We start from the raw sequence: 16,602 nt of genomic DNA on the forward strand, positions 1-16,602 counted from the left end.
ATTTAATAAATCAGATAAGCCCATATAGGCCTGACCTCCGATTAGTCAGGCTTAAGGAGCTATGTGACCAAAACTGACGTGGTTGTTTAATTACACAGACATGATTGATATTGCTTGTTGCTGCGTTTCCACCATTCAGATGCTCTATAATAACTGAGGAATAGATAAGATTCACACAGACCATGATTAAATAAATGTAAATGGCCTTAATTCTCTCTCTTTCTGAGACAAAATTGATGGGGTTTGTTTAATTACATTATATGATTAATTATACAGGGTTTGTTTCCACAATTCATATGCTCAAAAAAATTGAGAGATAGGGAAGCAGTGTACAGAACATTGGCTTAAATAACTGTAATGACCTCGTATCTCTCTCTCCCTCTCTTTCTCTCTCTCTCTCTCTCTCTCACACACACACACACACACAGCGAACGAGAAAAAATTGGTACTTTGGCACCTAAAGTAAACAAGAATTGTTCAAAAGGAGATTGCCGGGGGTGGGGGGGGATTTTCTTCATCTCCTTCCCTAGGACTAGGGGAGTAATTGGGTTCTAAATGGTTGGGTTTTGTGCAAAACCCATGATCGAACAGAACAGTTCAGTTTTCAATTTTCTGAAACCGGGTTCGCGTTGAAACAAGAAAACCAATTCATCAGTTTGGTTCAGTTTTTATAACTGGTTATTTAAATTTTTAATATATACTCACAAATCTTCATGAAGGATGCTGCAACAGCTGCATGGGCCCAAGCCCAAATCCAGGAGGATGGTTAAAAGGGAGAGCAACATGGTCTTTTATATGGGGAGAGGGCTCTCAAATAATTTCATGCAGGTGATGTGGGACAAGGAATGATGTGATGCAAACCTGAAATGTCTCATGAAACTAAGGGTCCTGTTATCCCGCATTGTTTTGGGAAATTGGGATTGCCCTCTTCCACATCTATAAAATCTTCCATTCCCATTCAAGACGTGTTGTTCAAATCTGATTTTTGTAAAGTTGATGATAAGAATAAACTATCTTAATAAATGTTTAGAATGAATAAAAACTAATAAAGAAATATATAACAAAATATTTATAATTTAACTAATATATTAATACTTTGGTTTTTGGTTTTTTCAGTTCAGACTGCTTCAAAAACTGAAACCAAAATCGAAAAACCAATTTTCAAAAAAAAAATCAAAAACTGAAACTGAGAACCGTAACCAAAAAACCGAGCAGAATGTGAAACAGTTTCAGTTTCACACAGGTTTTTTTGGTTTTACAGTAATTTTTGTACACCCCTACCTAGAACACAGCAATCTCTATGAGCTGAACCATGACAAGGTCGCAGGTAAAAGCATACAAACTATTAATCAGCATGCAAACTAGGAAGAAAGCATGGACATAGCTCGTAAGAAGTATTTGTGTGTGTGTGTGAGTGCACGTGTATGTGTGTGTGAGAGAGAGAGATTAGAAACATTTTCTACAGCAGACTGATGGGGACACAACAAATAGAATCTTTTAAACATCTTAAATCAAGTTGTCAAAAGCTAAAAAATCATTTAAATTGACTTGTTAATCCGTCCCCATTCAATTTAAAATTTCCCTAACAGAAATTACATAATAGAAATACAAATGAAAGGCATTTTTTATGGAGTCAAGGTCTCAAATACTCAAAGAAAAACACTCAAAAGTAGTTTGATCGAAAAAGGGATAGATTAGAACTATGATTAACTGTTATGAACACCCACAGGAAACAGTAAATGGTTAGAAACTTCATGAAAATACTGTAAATTCCTATATTTCTATTGAAAAAACAGAATGTAAAACCAAACTAGATCAATTTCAATCTTCCAAAATACTGAGTAGCGTTCCACCTTGCAAGGTGAGTAAGGAAAAGGACAGATGGAGTAAGGAAAAGGTGAGTCAAAAATTCTTTGATGGGGTGGAAAGCTAAGAAAGCCAAAAAAAAAAAAAACAGGTAACTATGAGACTTCTCTCTCCTTTAAAAAAAAAGTTGGATACAGGGGCAGAAAGAGAAAACTGTCCATTAAATAAGTTACAAATCATTATCTGTCTTTTCATTAAAATTTAACCAACCATAGGAAAAAAGGGAAGGAAAGTACATTTCCAACCCTTCCTTTTTTTCCCCTCTGCAGGTTTTCCTTTCCCTCTCTTCTTCTTTCTTCCAAACACAACATAAGTTGATGCTACCCAAAAATAAAAAATAAAAAATAAAAATGTGAAGGGCAGAGTCTCACAGAAGTATCACTCTTATATTGAGGACCTGCCCAAACCCTGAATTCACTTGGCTCATGAAGCAACCCCAAAAGTTAATCCTTTCATTGGAAGTCCATCAATTAAGAATGTTTTTTCCACAACCTGCGCCAATTGGACCCTCACACAACATAGAATTACAACCATTATGAGGAAGAGCATGTCTTGCTACAATCTTTTCTTCTCCTTGTTCATTCATTAACCTCTGAAGCCATATCAGCACTGCTTTATTTCCTTTATCCTGCATGGGAGGATGGTGGAATTCAAAATAGAAAGCCTCCTGACCTGCAAATATGTTCTCTACTTCTCCCACTCCATAAGTGCATAGAAATTTACCACTTTTTCTAAGACACATAATATCCTTCTTCTGCCATTACAATCTCCTGACAACAATTAACAATATAAAGAATAATAGAAGTACATAGAATGAAGATTTGCTAGAAAAATTTGAGAGAAACTGGCTACCTTTATTCGATACTTTGAGGTTCAGAACAACAGATTCTATTCACATTACTAAACAACCACCAAAAATCTGAATGCATAACAACCAGATCAGATTGATCAGATTGATCAATGGCAACACACAACAGAATTGGGGAAAAAAAAAACTTTCTGTAGACTACAAGAGGCTCAAGAAAAAAACAAGTTCAGAGATAATCATAAGGCATGCATTTGATCAGGAGCATATTTAGAACCTTTCATCATCTAGTCTAGTTATTAGTGAGTCATTGCATAACTGCATAAGTATTCTTAATGTTAATTAAGTAATCAATTTTATTTTATCTAAGTTTTCTTTAATTTTATAGGGTAACTGCAGTCTATTGCTTTTCTTTCTCCATGGAATATAGATGAAATTCCTTCCCATAGGTATTTAGTAGCATTTTGGGATTTGGGTTTTAATTAAGCACTCTGGCTTTTATGCAAGGCCTTAAGATAACATCAATTAGACACGTCAAAGTCAAACTAGCTCTAATAATTACTCATAATTGCTGTAACCCAAATGCTGAGATATGAAGCTCAAGTAATTGAGATGATCAGACATGGAGGAAGGAGGCGATGACAGGGAAGGATCAGCTATGTACCTGGTGTGGTGGTGATTTGCAATCATAGAAGCTGGAATTCTCTGCTGGAAACTTTCAGTTCTTGTTCATTGATGAAGGTTCTGACAGTCAAGGTAGCTAGGGTTACAGAAGGAACTGCAAGAATGGAAGAGGCAGCTAAGAAAGGAGAAAGAGATGAAAATTGGGCCGGCTGTTTGTTGTTTGTATGGGGCCTCAGCCAGATTCTTGAAAAATGGTTTTCTAAGTTGGGCCACTCACCCCAACAGGCCCATTCACATGATAAAGATGGGTCGGATTTGAAGCATTATCGGGAAAACATTTTTGGAGGATGTCACGTGATGGTGGGCCATTACTAGCGAATGTGGAAAAGGTTTGGAGGATGTTATGTGACAGTTTTGAGCACCTACATCCTGCACACTTACCTCCTCCACGGGAATAGGTAATAAGTCATCCCCACCTTGATTAATCACAGCCAACTCTACACCCAAGCCCCCCATTAGAAGACGCTAATGGGTTTGGGCAGGGGGATCATGGAGGAAATGAAGCTTGGTTGGGCGGAGCTAAGAGGAAAGCCCATAAAAGTAAGTAGGGACGGGCAAGAGTTTCTAGCTTTATTAATAATGAAGGGAAGAGCTTAAAGATAAGTTTTCTTAATTAAGCTAAGGTTTTTTTTTTTAATTTCCTAATTTTTTCACACACAGCCGGTCCCAAGCCCGGTAAAGGAGGAGGGTTGCGTTAGGTAGCTGATAGCCAGCGTAAAATTTGTCAGATCACTATGATATGAATCACCGAATATTTGTTGGGGCATCCCCTACGAGCAACGCATTGCACTTGAACCACCCAGGTGTAGCGAAAAGTGGGCGAGGGTGGGCTAGGTCATTGCCCTGAAGCGATGCGCCGTGTTGGCGCCTAGGTACGGTGTCATATATGTGAAGGTTCCTGTATCATTCTGGACGTGGGCAGGTAAAGATGTTAGTTCAGGAAACTAGGATTAGATTAGCAACTTGGAATATAGGGACACTTACGGGTAAAAGCATGGAAATTGTGGATACAATGATTAGAAGAAGAATTAATATAATTTGCCTTCAAGAAACTAAGTGTGTGGGAGAGAAAGTCAGAGAAATCGATAAATCAGGATTTAAACTTTGGTACACTGGAAAAGAAAAACATAAGAATGGAGTAGGTATTATTATAGACAAAAACTTAAAAGATAGCGTTGTAGATGTAACTAGAGTAAGGGATAGAATTATAAAAATCAAGATGGTATTAGGACAAGAGATAATAAATATCATTAGTGCTTATGCTCCTCAAGTTGGCTTAACAAAAAATCTTAAGAGACAATTTTGGGAAGATATGGATAGTATTATACGAGGCATACCAGGGACTAAAAAAATATTTGTAGGAGGAGATCTGAATGGACACATTGGAAGAGATAATAAAAATTATGAGAGGATACATAAAGGATGTAGATATGGAGACAAAAATGAGTCTGGAGAGATGATCTTAGACTTTGCTATGTCATATGATTTTAGTATAATGAATACTTACTTTAAGGAGAGAGAAGAACACTTAATAACCTTTAAAAGTGGACAAAATAGAAGTCAAATAGGTTTTTTTTTAACTAGGATGGTAGATCATTTATCCTGCAAGGATTGTAAAGTTATTCCAAGTGAAAGCCTAACCACACAACATAGAGTCTTAGTGTTAGATATATGTATTAAAAAATGGAAGAAAAAGGATAAAATAAACCAGTGTAGGAGAACTGGATGGTGGAACCTAAAAGGAGAAAATATAATAAAATTTAAAGATAAAATGATCAAATATGGGGATTGGACCATAGAGGATGGGATAGATACAAATATTCTTTGGAATAGATTAGCTAGCTCTATTAAAAAGATAACAAAAAAGATTTTAGGTGAATCAAGGGGAAGATTCTCGAATAGCAAAGAGAGTTGGTGGTGGAATAAAGATGTACAAAAAATCATAAAGACAAAAAGAATTTGGTATAAAACATGGCAAAAATGTAAAAACAGGGATAACTTTGAAAAATATAAGGAGGCAAGAAAAGATGCAAAAAAGGCCGTTAGTGAAACTAAATATAGATCTTTTAATAGTTTGTATAATAGATTAGGTACAAAAGAAGGGGAAAGAGATATATTTAAATTTGCTAAAGCTAGAGAAAGGACTTAGGAAATGTAAAATGTATAAAAAGTGATGATGCTATTGTCTTGGTTAAGGACTAAGATATTAAAGAAAGATGGCGAAGTTACTCTAGTAAGTTGTTTAACGAAAACCAAATAGAAGGCTTAAACTTATTATTGTCAGATGAGAAAAAGACTAAAAATATAAGATTTATTTGAAAAATTAGAGTTAATGAAGTTATGTTTGCACTAAAAAAATGAAAAATGGTAAAGCTATGGGACCAGATAACATCCCAATTGAAGTTTGGAAATGTTTGGGTGATAACGGAATTATATGGTTGACTAATTTATTTAATACAATTGTAAAAACTAAGAAAATGTCAAATGAATGGAGGAAAAACACTTTAATACCTATATACAAAAATAAAAGACATATTTAAAATTGTAATAACTATCGTGAAATTAAACTTATGAGTCATACGATGAAACTATGGGAAATGGTAGTTGAACAAAGAATAAGGTTAGAAACGAAAATCTCAGAAAATCAATTTGGTTTTATGCCTCGGAGATCTACCACAGAAGCTATTTATCTCTTAAGAAGATTAATGGAAAAGTTTAGGGAAAAGAAGAGGGACTTGCATATGATATTTATTGACCTTGAGAAAGCATATGATAGGATACCTAGGGAAGTTTTATGGTGGATTTTAGAAAAAAATGATATATGTTGTAGGTATACCGATGTCATTAAGGATATGTAAGATGGAGTAATGACTAGTGTAAGGACTATAAATGGAGAAACTAGAGAATTTCCAATTACCATAGGTGTACATCAAGTATCCACTTTAAGTCCTTATCTTTTTGCTTTAGTGATGGACCAACTGACTAGGAGTATTCAAAAGGAGGTTCCATGGTGTATGTTGTTTGCAGATGATATTGTATTAATTGACGAAACTAGAGACGAAGTAGAGGGTGAGTTAGAATTATGGAGAGAAGCTTTGAAATCTAGAGGCTTTAGGATAAGTACAAATAAAATAAAATATATGAAATGTAATTTTAGTAATGATGGGAGGAATATTGGAGACAAAGTTAAACTTGATGATGAAGAAATAAATAACACTTGTAGATTTTGATACCTTGGATCTATTATGCAAGCTGAATGAGAAATTGAAGATGATGTAATGCATAGGGTTAAAGCAGGTTGGGTAAAATGGAGAAGTGTTTCAAGGGTGCCAAGTGATCGTAGAATACCCTTAAAATTGAAAGAGAAGTTTTATAGGACAGCTATAAGACCAGCTATGCTATATGGATCAGAATGTTGGGTGACAAAGAAACATAATATCCAAAAAGTAAAAGTTGCCGAGATGAGAATGCTTAGATGGATAAGTGGTATAACATTGAAAGATAAATTAAGGAATGAACATATTCGTGGTAAGTTAGGTGTAGCGCCTATAGAAGATAAGATAAGGGAAGGACGACTCAGATGGTATGGACACTTGCAACGTAGGCCACATAGTGCACTTGTGAGGAAGAGTGACTTAGTTACTGTGGGGGGCAGTAAAAGGGGTAGGGGTAGACCTAAAATAATTTGAGAGGAGATAGTGAGTAAGGATTTAATATTCTTGAATCTATCGAAAGAAATGGCCCATGATCTATTGAATTGGCTGAAAAGGATTCATGTAGCCGACCCCACTTAGTGGGACTAAGGCTTGGTTTTGTTGTTGTTGTTGTTTTTTTTAATTTCTCTTTTCTTTCTCGTTTTTTCACTTGTTTTCTTTTGGTTTTTATGTTTTGATGATCTATTGTCCTCTCCTAGGTTGTAATTCTCTCCTCTCTATCTTAATATCTTTCTTTTGCTATCAAAAAACAAAACAAAAAAAAACACACAAAAAAAAAAAAAAAAAACTGTTGAATAATTGTGTAAAATGGAAGACCTAAACTCAATGATAGGTATCTCCCTCTATTTATAATATATGTCAAGTACAATAGGAATGACCATAATACCCTTACTAACTTACACTTGTTACAAACAAAACTATAACAATTAATAATAATGTTAAATGACTAAATAACCATTAACACTCCCCCTCAAGTTGGAGAATATATACCATATTGCTCCCAGCTTGTCACAAATGAATTTCACACAAGCACCTCCCACGGCTTTAGGAACAAATCAACAAGCTGAAACTCGAACTTCACATGAGTGGTTGTAATGAGCTTCTGTACAAGTTTCTCTCGAATAAAATGGCAATCAACCTTAATGCACCTTGTCCGCTCATGGAAGATAGGGTTGGAGGCAATATGAATAGTAGCTCAATTGTCACACATCAACTCCATAGGCTGAGAATATGGAAAACCTAGTTATTTCAACATGTTCTTCAGCCAAACAAGTTCATATGTAGTGTGTGCCATAGCCCTGTATTTTGACTCGGCACTCAACCTGGCCACCACAGTTTGTTTCTTACTTTTCCAAGACACCAAATTACCACCGACAAAGATACAATACCCAGTTGTGGATCTTCAGTCAGAAGGTGACCCAACGACAGAGGATGGCATTTTATTGATGAGGGAGTAAGCTATGAGCACGGCATCACTCCGAAAAACTTTGGGGACATTCATTTGATACTATAGGGTACGAGTGACTTCAAGAATATGTCTATTTTTTGGCCCTGCAACCCCATGTTGTTCTGGAGTGTGGGCACAATAGGACTGATGGATCATACCGGAGCTAGTCATATAAGTACTGAATTGGGTATTGAAGTACTCCTTGGCATTATCACTACAAAGTATCCTGACTAGCATATCAAATTGAGTCCTTATTTGGGTACAAAAGGCACAAAAGATATCAAATAACTCAGAACGATCTTTCATTAAATATAACCAAGTCATCCTAGAGTAGTCATCAACAAATGTAACAAAGTACCGAAACCCCAGCTTTGATGTGACACGACTAGGACCCCGAATATCGAAATCGACCAGCATGAAAGGACTAACCACTCGTTTGTCGACCCAGGAAGCAAAGGGAACACAATGATGCTTGCCCAATTGACAAGACTCACTCTCAAGATTAGACACAAAACTCAATGTAGGAACTAGCTGTTTCAACTTGTCCAAGGACAGATGACCAAGGCAAGGATGGATTTGAAGTGGTGTAGCTGCGACTGTGCAGGCAATGAACATAGAAGGTGACTCAAAGTAGTAAAGTCCATGAGCCTCACGTCCTATGCCAATTGTCTTTCTTATCTTCAGATCCTGCATAACAACGGAATCAGGAAAGAATGTGATAGAACAATTTAGTGACTTTGTAAGCTTACTAACTGACATGAGATTGAAAGGAGATTTAGGAATGTATAAAGCAGAAGAAAGAGAGATGGAAGGAGTAGAATATATTGTTCTTATCCCCTTAACAGCAATAGTGGACCCATCAGCAAAGGTAACTTGAGGTAGATTTTTAGGATACTAGAGATCATAAAAGAAGTTGGTTGCACCTATTATATGGTCAGTGGCAGCAGAATCGATAACCCAAGGACTAGTAAAAAGAATACCAGATGACACACAGACTGTAGGATTACCTTTTTGGGTAAAGATGAGAAGATGCTTGTTGAGATGACTGGTACCATAAAAACCTTGAATACTCCTCCTCTAATATAGTCATAGTACGCGGTTCACTCAAACAAGTGATTGACGAAGGAACCATACTTTTGAGATTTGCAAACTCCATCCCAACATTCACAAACTCAGATCAATGACCATAAGATTAATTGTTGGAACAATCAGAACAACCACGAACAAGGTGACCAACCATGAACAAGTCACAAATAAATCCATAATCCATACAAGACTGCCACAGCACCGAGAAACTCAAACACAACCCCAAGAAAGCATCTCACAGCACTGAAACAATTAGAGAAATGAACCACTGAAACTACCATGGAGAAATCACCAACTAACTTATATAACACTGCCATAGCCTCACAAAAAACATCTTATGAGCACTGTTGCTGCTCCAAGAAAGTCACCAATGACTGTTGCTGAGACCAAAAAACAACTGACGAATTACCACGAGTGCATGGTTAAACAAAGAATGGATCTTTGAGCCAAAACACATGTCCAACAGCTTGATATTTTGTTATATGGAAGGAATTAGATTATTGTATCAAAAAACACAGCAAATCCCACTGTTTTAGACCCACTAAACTCAATAACCATTGATAAACTGGTTCATGAAGCATCAAACAACCATTCCTTGGGTGCCGCACTTGAGCAATTAAAAAAGGTGAGATCTTTGGGCAAAAAACATCACGAAAAACTCCAAAAACATGTTAATAGAGAGATTGGATCACTGCTGGATTATTTCAGATCAAAACCATGCCTGAAAGTGGCTTCACGCACCGTCGTGTAGGGTCAGCCCTGGCAACCTTCGTCCGGCGCGTGGGACACTGGCTGGAGGTGGGATTTCAGAGGGTGGCAGATCGGCAGTGTCTATGGGTGAGTATGGTGTTGGTTTTGACAAATCTATAGTGGATTTAATGTTCTCAAACTGGTAGTGTCGCCCAGAAAATTCCAGCGACAGGTCTGAATTTCTGCTGCTCCTCGCAGTTTCCTAATAAGGTTATAATATCGTTGAAAAATCTTCTATGATGAATTGATGATAGACATGCAGTGGATTTTAGGTTTCAGGGTTCAGTTTGATGGTGGTAGTAACACTTAGGGTTTAGGTTTCAGAATCATGCTCTGATACTATGTTGAATAATTGGGCAAAATAGAAGACCTAAACTCAATGATAGATCTCTCCCTCTATTTATAATATACGTCAAATACAATTGAAATGACAATAATACCCTTACTAGCTTACGCTTATTACAAACCAATAACAATTAATAATAATGCTAAATGACTAAATAACCATTAACAAAAACAAAAACAAAAACAAAAAAGAGCTGAAGCTCTCAGTTGCTTCTATTTTCTGGGCCTCCAGTTTTCTTTCAGTTTCAGATCTTAACTCATGTTGGCCATGGGTGAGGGAGGTCACCATTGGTTCATCTTCAATCTCTTTTTCCTCCTCCTCCCTTTCCATTGATCTCCCATATTCTTTCCTTGTATCACCATAGGTCCATAACCAATACATATTCAAATAATTAACCCTCTAAAAGAATTCACCTGAAACTGTTGTTGCAGTCCCTAAACTTCCAAACTTCATCAATCTGTTCCCATACTCTCTCTGATGCAGGGCAATAAGGGAGCAAGAGGAGAGATGGAATTAAGGGAGAGAAATAGAAAGAGGAAGAGAAGAAGAAGGGAGAAAAGAGGGGAAAAAAGAAAGAAACAGCAGGACAGAACAGAAGGTAGACACTGAATAATAGAAACAGAATAAAAAGAGAAACAGAGAGACGGAAAGATGGGGAAGGAAGAAAGAGGAAGAAAAAGAGAGGAGGAAGAAAATATATGAAGAGCGACAGAGAGAGAATAGATGTAAGGGAGAGGGAGAGGGACTGCTGTGAGGGAGTTTAATGTAACACTCAATTTTTTGCATTGTCTGGTTTCTTGGGGCATTTTTAATTATACACTAAGCATTTTCGGAGAACAGTTGGTTTCTCCTACTTCACTTTCTTCTTCATAAATTTACAGTAAGAAGGGCACAGTTCTTTGGCATTGTGCTTTCTTTGTGACTGCTTGTTGCATTTTAATGAACAGACCAGGAGAATTTTCAACGGCCAATGATCTCTTCTGATCCTTTATTGTGCTGATATTGGTTTAAAGCCCCACTTCAATTCTTCACTTCTTCTGCTTTTTGAGTATCCTTACATATATGCAGAGAAATTGAAAGTCTTTGCTTTATTAATTTTCTTTTGTTCTTTTATTGCATCAATTATTGGAGTTTACTTTAGCATATGGAATTTGCTTAAGGGATGTCTTGTCCTCTTTCTTGTAGTTTTCTCTCCTCTAACTAACAAATTCTTCTTTTATCCAAAAGAAAAATGAGGAAAGGGTGGAATTTAGATCAGATATATACCAACCCCTCAGTTCTTAGATGTAGGAAATGACTTGCTAGAAATCTCTCTCATTCAAAAAGAATTACCAAGAGAAAATAAACAACTCAATTTTCAATCAGGCCAATGATCCCTAATTATCATGAAGGAAAGTTAGAATAAAACATATGACATTAATGAAACGAAAAAAAAAATATGACACTTTTCATATGTAGAGCCTCACAAGACACTGGAGCATAGACCAACAGTATAAGAACGCTATCTTCAATATTGGAGGACTGAAATCATGACCCTTTCCAAAATGATAGAACTCTCAGGAAGCAGTGGTCCTGTCTTCCGGCTCAAGTACTCAAGTATGAAGGTTACACCAAATAAAAGGTTTAATAATTCCAGGATCCTACCCAAGTTCACAGTAAAATGAAAAATGCAGGTTTTACATCCAAAGAACCCTCAAAAGAAGAGCATGGGAGAAATATACCTGACGCAATCCTTGCAAATGTAGCATATGAACTTTCTTCAAATGGAAGGAACACCAACCTCACAACTAAGCTCCCTGCAATGTGATGGCAAACTATTCGAGTGTGCCCAAAAGACAGGGAACACAGGATCTGCCAAACAGTATAATTGAACTAGCTTCTTACCTAATTTGTCCACAAGTCCATATACAGCTTGATTATACGTGGTCTCCAATGACGCAAGTACAAACTTTTCTCCTTCTTGAAGAATCAACTTTCGGAAAGATTGAACAGTAAACACCTTACACATGTTTGAGAGCTGCCTATCATAATCCATTATATTTCCTGCTCTGTGAAATTATAAGTCATTCACTGGTAGACTCTAATGTTAAAGATAAAATGCAAAAACATGAGATTCTATGAAAATGGAGGAGTAGAATTTGGACAAATGTGATTAATAAATAATGGATAAATAAAGAAAAAGACAGAGCAATTAATAGTTTGAGGAAACAATCAATGAGAAGTTAGTTTGTTTCATAGAATGTGTATCTTTCTCATAGATATATTTTGAAAATTAGAGTAAACCATATGTTTCTGTACAGCTATGTAGCTAACACAGTTCTTACTGTTTGCAACAAAGCCACAAATGATAAACATGTCAAGATAATAATTCCTTTAAAAAAAAAAAAATTTAAATAAAATAAGCAAATTCATTAAGAGAGTAGAGAGAAACAAAATGGAGAACAATGGATCCTGCTAAAATGAAAGAAAAAAAAGATACAAAAAGAAGAAACTAAATAAAATAACCAAACATCAAATCAAAAATGCTTGCCAATCTCACTGGAAATCTGAAAAACAAGTCTCCTTGAAACAACTAGCAGAGAAATTTTCCTTTTAAGAATCTTTATTGACACAAGTTAAATAAAAATCCTAAAGAAAAACAATTAATCATCATCATCACCTCACTACACCAAAAAAAATATATTTCAAGACATAAAACAGCTACTAAATTTATTATAATAACAGTATCAGAGGCAAAAGAGATTTCAAGACATAAAACAAACAAATTAATTAAAATAAATTAAGATTGTCCCTTCAAAACTTCTAATTTGTATAAGTTTAGTGGCTCAAAGATGAGCCCTCCTACTACAGTAGGCTAGATACATGATATACACTCCACAAATGGAACAACAACAACAACAACAATAGCAAGCATTAAGTCCCACTAGGTGGGGTCAGCCACATGAATCCTTTTCCACCAATTTACTTGATCAAGAGCATTTTCCTGTATTAGATTATGGGCTATTAAATTCCTCTTCACTACCTCATTCCAAGTTATTTTAGGCCTACACCTACTCCTTTTCATGCTAGAAACAATAACTAACTCACTCATCCTCACAAGTGCTCTACTAGGCATGCATTTCAAATGTTCAAACCATCTAAGCCGCCCCTCCCTTATCTTGTCTTCAACTGGTGTTATGTCTAAATTATTGTATATATACTCATTTCTTACTTTATCTTTTAATGTTATACCACCCATCCACCTTAACATTCATATTTCAGCAACTTTTACTTTTTGTATATGTTGTTTCTTAGTTGCCCAACATTCTAAACCATAAAGCATAGTCAGCCTTACAGCCATCTTATAAAATTTTCCTGTTAATTTTAAGGGTATTCTATGATCACACAACACACTTGACGCACCCCTCCATTTTGCCCAACCTGTTTTAATTCTATATATTAGATCTTCTTCAATTTTCCCCCTCCGCTTGAGTAATAGATCCAAGATATCTAAATTTATTAGTGCTGCTAATCTCTTGATTATCAAGTTTAATTTTCTCTTCACTGCTACTCCTTACATTACTGAAATTACATTTCATATATACTTTCTTATTCCTACTTATCCTAAACCCTTTAGACTCTAATGTGGCTCTACAAAGTTCTAGCTTAGATTCCACTCCACTCCTACTATCATCAATTAACATGATATATCTGCAAACAACATACACCAAGGGATCTCATTTTGGATATTCCTAGTAAGTTCATCAATAACTAAAGTAAAAATATAAGGCTCAAAGTAGAACTTTGATGTACACCTACTGTGATTGGAAAATCTCTAGATTCCCCTCTTGCAGCCTTAACACTAGTCACTACTCTATCATACATATCCTTGATGACTTCTGTATATCTATTGCATACCCCCTTTTTTTCTAAGGCCCACCAAAGAACTTCCCCAAGTACTTTATCATATGCTTTCTCTAGGTTAATAAAACCCATATGCAAGTCCCTTTTTTTTCCTAAACTTTTCCATTAAACTTCTTAAAAGAAAAATAGCTTCTATTGTTGATCTCCTAGACAACATAAAACCAAATTGATTTTCTAAAATCCTTGTTTCAAATCTCATTATATGTTCAATTACTCATTCCCATAATTTCATAATATAGCCCCTAATCTTTTCCTCCATTATTCTGGCATTTTCCTTATTTTTATAAAAGTGTTGAATAGATTAGTTAACCAAAGATTTTCTTTGTCCCCTAAACATTTCCAAACTTGGTATTTTATCTGGTCCAATAGATTCCCACTTTTCATTTTAAATCTCCTATTTTTAGTCTCTCCTAATTTGTCACTACCAAGTTCAATCTTTCATTTTGGCTTTCATTCAATAACTTAACAAAATATCTTCACCACCTTTTTTTTTATGTTTTCTTCTCTAAATAAGATATTATCATTTTCATCCTTTTCACATTTTACATTGCCTAAATCTCAATATTTTCTTTCTCTAGCTCTAGCAAGTCTATAAATGTTTTTTCTCCTTCTTTTGTATTTAGTCTAGTATATAAAGTATCATAAACTCTATTTTAGCTTCACTAATACTCTTTTTTGCATTTTTCCTCGCCTCTTTAAAATTTTCAAGATTTTCTATATTTCTATAATTTTGCCATATTCTATACCAATTTTTTTTTTTTTGTCTTAACAGCTTTTTGGACTTCTTGATCCCACCACCAACTTTCTTTACTACCGAGTATCTTCCTTTGGACTCACCTAAAACCTCTTTTACTATCCTTAAGATAGAATTAGCCATTTTATTCCAAACGGTATCTACATTTACCTTACCCCCTACTATCCAATCACACTTTTGATCATTTTATCTTTAAATTTTACTATATTATCTCCCTTCAAGCTCCACCATCTAATCCTTTTGTGTTGATTTAGGTTACTCTTTATCTTCCATTTTTTAATATGTATCTAATACTAGGACTCTATGTTGTGTAGTCAAACTTGCACCTAGGATAACTTTACAATCCTTACAAGATAGACGATCCCCGTTCCTAATTAAAAAGAAATCTGTTTGGTTTTTATGATACCCACTTTTGAAAGTTAAGTGTTTTTTCCCTTTTTATAAAGCAAGTAATCAATATAACCAAGTCGTAAGACATGGCAAAATCTAAGATTGTATCACCGGCCTCATTTTTATCTCCATATCCATGGCTTCTATGTATCCTCTCATAGCCTATATTATTTTTTCCAATGTCCATTCAAATCAGCTCCTATGAATGTCTTTTTAGACATTGGTATCCCTTGTAAAATTCCATCCATATCATCCCAAAATTGCCTTTTAAGATTTTCTGCAAAGCCTATTTGAGGAGCATACGCACTAATGATGTTCACTATCTCCACGCCTAAAGCTATCTTGATTTTAATTATCCTTTCCCCTATTCTTTTAACATCTACTACATTATCTTTTAGGTCTTTGTCTACAATAATTCCCACCTTATTTTTATGATCTGTTTACAAGTGTACCAAAGTTTAAATCCTAATTTTTAAATTTCTCTAGCTTTCTCTACTACCCATTTTGTCTCTAAAGGCAGAATACGTTAATTTTCCTTCCAAACATTATTTACACTATTTCCATACTTCTGCCCGTAAGAGGCCCCTATATTCCAACTTGCTAATCTAATCTTAGTTTCTTGTGCTAATTTATTAGCTCTCTCCTTTCTATACTAACCCCGTCTATTCCCTTGACCTAGGCTGTTTGGTAAGGATTCATGATAATAAGATCTAACAAAGTTTTACGCTAGCTGTTAGCTACCTAACACAACCTTTATCCAAGTTTGGGAGTGATTGTGTGTACAAAGATAATTTGTGTTACACAAGCAAAGCACATGTTGCAGTATTTTTTTTTTTAAATGCAAACTTATGTCACATAGACAATTTTCCAAATCACACCCTACAACTAGTAGAAACCACACAAACAATACAATGCACTTAAAAAATTTAAAGCATACAATTTTGGGTGTGAATCCAAGCTAAACTAAAATCAAAATCAAAAAAAAAAAAAAAATTGTGCAATAGTGCATTTGAAAAATTTTGTATACTCCCAAGATTTGCAAATGGAAAAGACGAAAACTCAAAAATGCATATATTAAGCCTACAAATCATAAACGCAAAATCTCCACTACTAGCCAACTACTGGAAAAATAAAAATAATAGTGATAAGAAAAGAAATATCAAGAGAGGAGAAGATCTCAGCAATGGCTGAAACTAAAATGTAATGACAACTGACTGAAAATACTACAGTAAGTAACCTCTGGCGTCAAAAATTTTATGCTGCTAACTAAAATCAATGGTAGAATATTGAAGCAACGAGGGATTGCAAGAATTCTTCAATCTAAATTCAAGATTGGCGATGGAGCTGATCAACAGT

At 35.2% G+C, this 16,602-nt stretch overlaps 1 protein-coding gene across 1 annotated transcript in view; it reads right to left on the minus strand.

Annotated features, from left to right (window-relative positions):
• The window catches only part of LOC131146589 (uncharacterized), a 39,652-nt gene that overhangs the window by 13,040 nt on the left and 10,010 nt on the right, over positions 1-16,602 (minus strand). Inside the window, exons 7-8 of the mRNA XM_058096266.1 lie at positions 12,084-12,247; positions 11,921-11,995 (exon numbers count right to left, since the gene is read on the minus strand). Of these exons, the coding sequence (XP_057952249.1) occupies positions 11,921-11,995; positions 12,084-12,247 (239 nt within the window). The remainder of the gene's footprint in view (positions 1-11,920; positions 11,996-12,083; positions 12,248-16,602) is intronic.

The sequence above is a fragment of the Malania oleifera genome, chromosome 13, assembly GCF_029873635.1.
Source record: "Malania oleifera isolate guangnan ecotype guangnan chromosome 13, ASM2987363v1, whole genome shotgun sequence".
Lineage (NCBI taxonomy): Eukaryota > Viridiplantae > Streptophyta > Magnoliopsida > Santalales > Ximeniaceae > Malania > Malania oleifera.